This window comes from Macadamia integrifolia, chromosome 5 (genome assembly GCF_013358625.1).
Source record: "Macadamia integrifolia cultivar HAES 741 chromosome 5, SCU_Mint_v3, whole genome shotgun sequence".
In the NCBI taxonomy this organism is placed as follows: Eukaryota; Viridiplantae; Streptophyta; class Magnoliopsida; order Proteales; family Proteaceae; genus Macadamia; species Macadamia integrifolia.
The window spans coordinates 9,086,841-9,094,513 of record NC_056561.1 but is presented as its reverse complement, the minus strand read 5'-3'; the positions used below and the strand labels follow the sequence as shown (position 1 = coordinate 9,094,513).

Below are 7,673 nucleotides of genomic sequence, written 5' to 3'. Positions count from 1 at the left end.
TTTTTTTTTTTTTTTTTTTTTTTTTTTTTTTGGGGAGAGGGGGTTGGGGTGGGGAAGTGTTTGGTAAGGCTGCCTTTCTAATTTTCAAGATATCAATTTTCAGTGTGGCCATGTGGGCAATAAAGCCAAAGTCCCAAACCAAGCACACAAGGACATCAGATCCAACAACTAAGCCTGAAACCCTTTAATTTGTGCCCACTGCCCATTATGACAGAGGATATAAAAAACTCGTGCATGAAAGCCGTTGGTAAATGACAGGCCTGGCCAAGTTTCTTACGGCAACGATAATAGAAAAGAATTTTTTCTTAGAGTCTTACCTTTTCTCGATATTGATCCATCGGTACGATATCGATCAAGCATTAAGATCGATTAAAGTCGATATTAATCTGATTCAACCAATTAAAGTTGATCCATTCTGATTCCTCGAACCGTGTTTTGTTTTGAACCCATAATACCCCAAAGACAAGAAGTCCCATAAAATCGAGTTTGTTTACACTTGGCAAAATATTAATAAGGATGAAAGAACTTTCTCAGATTGGTTCCGAAAATGCTAGATGCATGAGCCAATGAGAGTATAAGTGAGGACATCTTCAGTACACACAAAGATGGGGCATAACAGTTACTTAATGCCTATTGTGTCTGAACATTTTCTGTGCTAAATTGGTAGGATTTTTTTTTTCTTTCATAGTAATATAAAATCAATCGTAGGAATTTATAAATAAGAATTCATTCAATAAAACTTCCCATAGTCTGAGGAATTGGAGCGGATCAATTAGAATCAGTCAGATCAAATTGATATCAACTTTGATCAGTCCTGATTCTTGATTGATGCTATATTAATAGATCATAAAAATAAAATTATAAAAAACATTTAAAAATAAAACCAATAGTATTTCTGTCCAATTTAATTCGTTTCCGATCAATATTGGCCTTATCCGATTCCATTCTCAGTAAAGAGTTCTCAAAACTTCCTGATCGGCAAATTGAAACCATGCACTCACGGGGTCTTCTTAGTATCTATCCACGCACTTGGAGAAATATATGTATATGCTGTGAAGGATATAAATTATAATCAACTCAGTTTGAAGGTAACTATTGTAGCCCAAAATATATTATTTTGTTTGTGTTGGCATGATTGCCCTTTATTTTATGTATTAGATAACAATTTATTTATTTATACATGAATATAATACACAACAACAACAATATTTAAAATTTTATCCTAAACTAATCCGATCAGTTTATGGAGAATCCCACAAAGACAAGCATAATACAAGATGATTGAGAGCTCAAACTTGAGATCTCTTGGTGAGCATGAGTTTTTTACAGGCTACAGCTCGGATTAAGTTACCTACTCCCCTCTCTACCTATCAAAAAAAAAAAAAGATGATGGATGAATTATGACTAATACCAAATATTAATCTGACACACCACATAATATTGTTTCTTGTTTCATTGAAAACGTTGGCACATTTGAGCCTATTACTTTCAATTCTTTGTAAAATATGAAAAATTCTTACATTTACAGATTGATTCAAGAGAGAGAAAGAGGAATGGGGCAAAAAAGGTTCCAATCCAACGATTCAGATGCCGAATTTTTTTGTTGCCAAAACATAAATGACAAACCCAGTTTTTTTTATTTTTTCTTTTTTTTCGGTAGAGCAAACCCAAATTTCAATTGCACTTATTTTGATACAACAAAAAATATTATAAATCAAAATATAACCAAACGTAGAATAAGAAAAAATATTAATTATCCTAGCTTTAGCTTTACATATTTTTTTATTGTTTCCTAGTCAACAGAATTCAAAATTGAAAAGAGGGAGCCAGAGCCAAATCCAAAGCAAACCTACCAGAAGAGAATTGCACCGGGTCACCCAATCTCAAAACCCGGTCTCCAAACCGAGCCGACTCACTCGCCTTCTCTACCTTGCCGCCTCCACCCAGCAACAACTTCTTTCCTTCTCCATAATCCTTCACAGTTCCAATCTTCGTTCTCACATCCCCAATCGAATCCCAAAACAAATCAACCATCGTGTTCTGCTTATTCATGAACAACCACCCTAATACCTTCTCTCTACAATTTTCCAATCTCTTCAACAATCGAACCAAATCCACCGCTTCTTCAAACCTTAATGAGTTCACTCTCTGCCGTAACTCATCGATCTGGAACGAAATTTCCTTCTGTGCTGACCAGTAATCCTCTTTCACCAATGATTTCACCTCATTAACTAATCGATTTCCCTGGGCAAACAGAGATTCCGGTGCTCTGTAGATTTCTTCGATCACACCCACCAAAGCATCCACTTCCTTCAACAAATCGTAATTCAGAAGCGCCGATACCTTGTCTCTGTCTTGCCCTTTATCTGAATTCGAAGAAAAGAGGAACCCAAGAACTCGAGAAGCGAGCAACAGGTGCTCGAGGAAAGTCGCGTACCATCTAACCCAAGAAGATAACTCCCATGATTCAGGAGAGGCGTTGTCGCGGAAATTAGAGAGGTTGAGGTAGTTTCGGCCGCCGGTGGAAGGGTAGATGGTGAGCTGGTCTAGGAGGATGAAGGAACCACGCCGGATTATATGGTGGATGATGATGAGACACTTGAGTGCTACTGCGGAATTGCGGGTCTGGTGTAAGCGGCCCATCAGGGCGTCGATGCAAGCAGACGCGGTGAGACGAGAACTGTGGCCGAAGGAGAGCAGGGCTGCGAGTTGTTTCTCGTTGGGAGGATTGGAGGGCTCGTGTGTTGTGGCTCTCAATACCGCCACTTGGAGAGCGACGGTGCTGGGCTTGCATAGTAGAGCAGCTTTGCTCAGCGATGCTTTGTCTTTCAGAACTCCCATGAGATCTCTAAAGCTGCCCTTTGTTAGTCCCCCCATTACCACACATACACCATACACCATACACCATACACAGAGAGAGATGGGCTGTGAGCAAGAAAGCAAGAAAGCAAGAAAGCAAGAAAGCAACAAAGCAAGAAAAGAATTAGGTATGGAATATTGATTGTTGATGGGAACCTCTGTTGGGTAACTTATCAAAGTTCAGTTTAGGAAACTTGAGATGACCAAAGAGGAAGAGTTGTACCTTTCTACCCGCCCCGAGATAGAAAAAGAAAGAGAAATCAAAGATTAGAACCCTTTATTTTAAAATAGGAAGTGAATGTGAAAGAAGAAATTTAGATCCACACTTTCACAGTATCCCAGCTTTTCGTCTCTTCATTCTATCTTTTCTTTTTTCTTTTCCTTACAAATTTCCTCCTCTATGACGAAACAATTAATTGCCGAGAGAAGGCAGTGACACGAGGTTGATTAATTAGTAACTGATGGCGTAATTATTCTTAATTTCTTACATAATACAGAGGATATCTGTGACTTACTTGAATCAATGAAACTTCTTTATAAGAAACTCCGAAAGATTTTAATATAAGAAAAACTTCTGACAGAGAATGGCTTTGAAAAGGTAAAAACGTGGCCCGATAAGTTGACCCAATCACCCAAGAAAAGGCTTTAAAACTTGGAATCGGTATCTGATCGGTCAAGGACCCATGTCAATCTGGATCGAACCATGTCATAGATTTATCGTTATTTTCTGATAAAAATTAAAATTTTATTAGATTTTTACCATTGCTTTTTTTTATTTTAGCTAAAAGTTTATTAATGAAAAAAAAAATTACAAAAACAGGCAAAATAAGTCAGAACCATCAACAAAAAATAGATCAATCCCCTCACCTTCAACAAAGCCATCAAAAGGAGGAAAAACCTAACATACAAAAATCAATCCCTTGAGATACCAAATCTTAGCACGGTTCAAGGAGCTTTCAGAGCCTCCAAGGTAAACGAGATGACATGAAACTCAAAATTCAATGTTCTTTACTGTTTTTTATTCTTTGACTGTAAATTGGACTGCTCATGTAATAATGGCAAAAAAAAAAAATTGTGAGTGAGAAGTAAAATGTTTTTCTCTCCTACTCGCCAGTATTATAGGAAATGATTTTTACACCATTGAAATCATACCCAAATGCCCAATATGAATAAATAATCACATCATTAGATGGTTGAGATTGCTCTGTTGTGATTTATCCAGTGGTTGTAGGTTCGAATTGGGACTGGGAACAATTCTCTTCACAAAACGAGATAAGATTTAGAAATTATGATCATTCTTATGTCCTACTGGTGACCGGAGGTACATGCATCGGTTATGTTTGACAAACATATATCACCACAAATTTCCCCATGGGCCCACAAAAGAGGGATTTTATTTATGTTTTGATTGTAATGTTATGACCGCATTAATTGTTAATGGAAAAACTAAATTACGGAATTATCCATTTTATAATAGACTTTCAAAGCTTTTACCACCACTAAACCTGCTTGGGTTTAATTGGTGTTTAACTTACCGACTTTGAATTAGCTTTTTCTAAAACCTTTATATATATATATATATATGGGAAAAGGTATAAGTATAGTTTTTTTCTATAAGAAAACCTTTAGGTATATTGATTTATTTTTAATGAGATATATTATTCAACTCATGGAAATTTAGAGTTTCTTAGGTTCATTTTCTTGTCTTTGGATTTGATCTTATAACCTGGCCCACTTGGTAAGCATAAACCAACCTATTTTTGATCTTTTCTACTGAAGCATACATGTGCTTTGCCACATATGCGATGTACATCAACGATTGAAGGTCCTTACGGCAAGGATAAGAACACCATCATTTTCAAGTCTTTATCATGGCTTTCCTTATCACACATATGATATATATGATTAATAAAGTAGGTAACCTTGTAAAATATAATTAGGAGGAAAATCTTGTATTGTGTTTTAATAGTACTTTCTCCTCGGATATTTGGAGAAATATCACTCCCCTCTCTGAAGTTTAAAAGATTCTATCAATCGTTCCACTAGTCACTAACTATCACACCTAGGGATGTCAATTCTGAGCCTGCACAGGTAGATCATATCGATCCAGGCACGTTTACAACTTGACCAGGACCAGCTCGATTAATAAAAGTGTTAGACTTAAGCCCAACACATTTATAAAAGGCGTTCCCAGTGCAGGTAGCTAGCCCGTTGGGCACCGACCGAACCGACACATTTTTGCTCCCGACTTAAACCAACTTGTTATAGCCCGATCTAACCCGACCCCCTTAAATAGGTTCGTAGCCTGATTAAGGCTCGTTTACCATAAAGACATAGGTTTATTGATACATATCATGTTTACGCAAAAAGAATGTTTAATCCTACCTATACATAATTACAAGTAATTGACCACTTGTTTACATCAAGTATATACACAAAAGAATCAACAATAGAAAATGATACTATCATCTTTTGGGTCTGTGTCTATGGTCTGTTTTTTGTCTAGCATTACATCACTTTGAATCAATGTTTTACCCTTTAAACTATTTTTATTATTTTTTTTAAGGATCGTTTTGATGAATTTTAATGGTTCTAAGTTTTAACCACTGGTTTTAGGTATAAACTAAATATAATATTGACAAATGTTGATTAATTAGCAACTGATGGCATAATTATTCTTAATTTCTTACAGAACACAGAGCATATATATCGTTGAGTTATTTGAATCAGTCAGAAACTTGTATATAAAAAACTAAAACAGATTTTTATAATAAAAAAGAAAAAAGCCTCCGAATGAGATAAAAACATGGCTAGAGAAGTTGACCCAATCAACCAAATTGTCTGTTCAACGTTCTTAAATTGTTCAGTTCTAAAATTGATTGCTTCCCTTACACTAAAATGCCAATTTTAGAAATGAGTTTTACACACACTGAAATCGTTTTAGATTGAATCTTGAAGTCTAATTTACTCAATATCCTACATAAATTAATAAATAATCATATCATTAGACGGCTCAGATGTGTTAATTTGACAATGATATTTGACCACACATACCCTCACAAGAGGGATTTATATTTATGTTTTGATTGATTGTGGAATTCGGACATAATGAATTGTTAATAGCAAAGCTAACTTACCAGATATCGATTTTATAATAAGACCCAAGCAACCCAGATCCTCTCTAGCCAGTTGTACATCCATGGGGTTAAGGATCAAGGAAGTGAATTTGAAATTGAAACCTTTTTCCTAATCAAATCGAACCATTTACATCAAAACCGTGAAATCGTTTATCATGGCATTTGTATAACCACTTTGATATTTTCATCATTTAATGTGGATGTAATCTTTATTTTTCTTTTCAAAATAAAAAAAAAAATACAGAAAAATTTAATAATCAGATTTGAAATTTTCAATTGATTATGAACCATTGCATGTTGATGATAGAAGAACCACTTTGGTTTGAACAAAATTCAAATTACAAATACTGCCAAAAGAAGAGAATACTGTTAAGGCTTTCAATAAGAATGGGAGGCAAAGTAGGTACTTCAAGATGGTCCTTGTGTTAAAGGAGTTGGCTGGAAAGACATGTTGTCGGACCCAATTGTCCTTATGTCAACAAACCTCGATCAGAATGAAGGAGTAAATGCATTAAAAGTTCTGGTTGCGTTCAAGGTGGATAGAAATTGGCCGTGAAAATCTGTAAAGCCAGGTCCAGCCATTGAATTAAGTTTCGGTCTCGGCTCAGATCGATACTGATCCGAATAGTTGACAGATCCTAAGATGGTATCGGTATCATCCTAAGTATCGGATACCTGTCTGGATCGGCCAATCCGACCCATTAAAAAAAACATTTTTTAAAACTTAAACTCACGAACAGATCGAAGAGAGAGATGAAAAAGACGGATTACGAGAAATGCTAGACGGATCACCTAATCGGAAATTATACGGGTGGAGCAGGGAGGGATGCGGTTCAACTCAATGAGTCTAGGTCTTATTATGTCATTAGTGGTGTGTTAGGAAAAATAATTTTATATTATTTATTTTTCTATTGGTTGGAAAAGACTTTTATATTATTTATTTTCCTAATAAATTTGATCTTATCTATTAGTTTTGTTTAGTTGTTGACTCTCAACAGGAGACCTATTACTTAGTTGGATCTTACTAAAACATTAACTAATAGGGATTTTAATTGGCCAAAAAGATATATGATTGGCTAACAAAAAACAATCAAAAGAGATACAAGAGAACAGTGAGAACTGTTCTCACCCTCCTCTAGAAAACGCGTCTCCTACCTCTCTCTTCCTCTTTGAGTGATTGAGTATGATGATTAGGGTTTTATGAAAACCCTGACTATTGTGGAAAAGCTTGGATCTAAAGGAATGCAAAGTTGTATGTGTGAAAAGGACTCATTGCAAAAGAGCTAAGATCACATGGAGGCTCTGCATTTGTGGAGTTTCAGGTAATGATCGAAACCCTCGTATTGATTATTTCTTGAATGGTCGACCCTATTGCATAATGATTTGAAAGTTTAAAAAAAAAAATATCATGAACAGTATGACACTGTTCACAATTAGAATCCCCTATTAGTTAGTGTTTTAGTAACATCCAACCATAGTTAGTAAGTTCGGGGATGACAATTATATGGGAATGGATACATACGGCAATTAAATGAACCATACAGTAATAATACGTTTTAAAAAATCCGGTGCAATAAAATGTATATGGAAATTATACGGTATGCATTTAATACGGTTGCTCTATAAAAATTTAGAGCAAAAATCCGAGACAAAAAATGATTGTTTGAAACTAAATTC

The 7,673-nt window shown here is 35.4% G+C and overlaps 1 protein-coding gene across 1 annotated transcript; it reads right to left on the bottom strand.

Moving 5' to 3' along the window:
- Window positions 1-1,618: 1,618 nt before the first annotated feature.
- LOC122078918 (putative clathrin assembly protein At4g40080) lies at window positions 1,619-3,196 on the bottom strand. The gene has a single exon (XM_042645120.1). It carries the CDS (start codon window positions 2,899-2,901, stop codon window positions 1,807-1,809), a length of 1,095 nt encoding a protein of 364 aa, XP_042501054.1. The 5' UTR covers window positions 2,902-3,196; the 3' UTR covers window positions 1,619-1,806.
- Between the last annotated feature and the right edge of the window lie 4,477 nt (window positions 3,197-7,673).

Excerpts from the sequence above, each read along its gene's own strand:
- LOC122078918 (XM_042645120.1), bottom strand. The coding sequence starts at position 2,901 with ATGGTGTATGGTGTATGTGTGGTAATGGGGGGACTAACAAAGGGCAGC.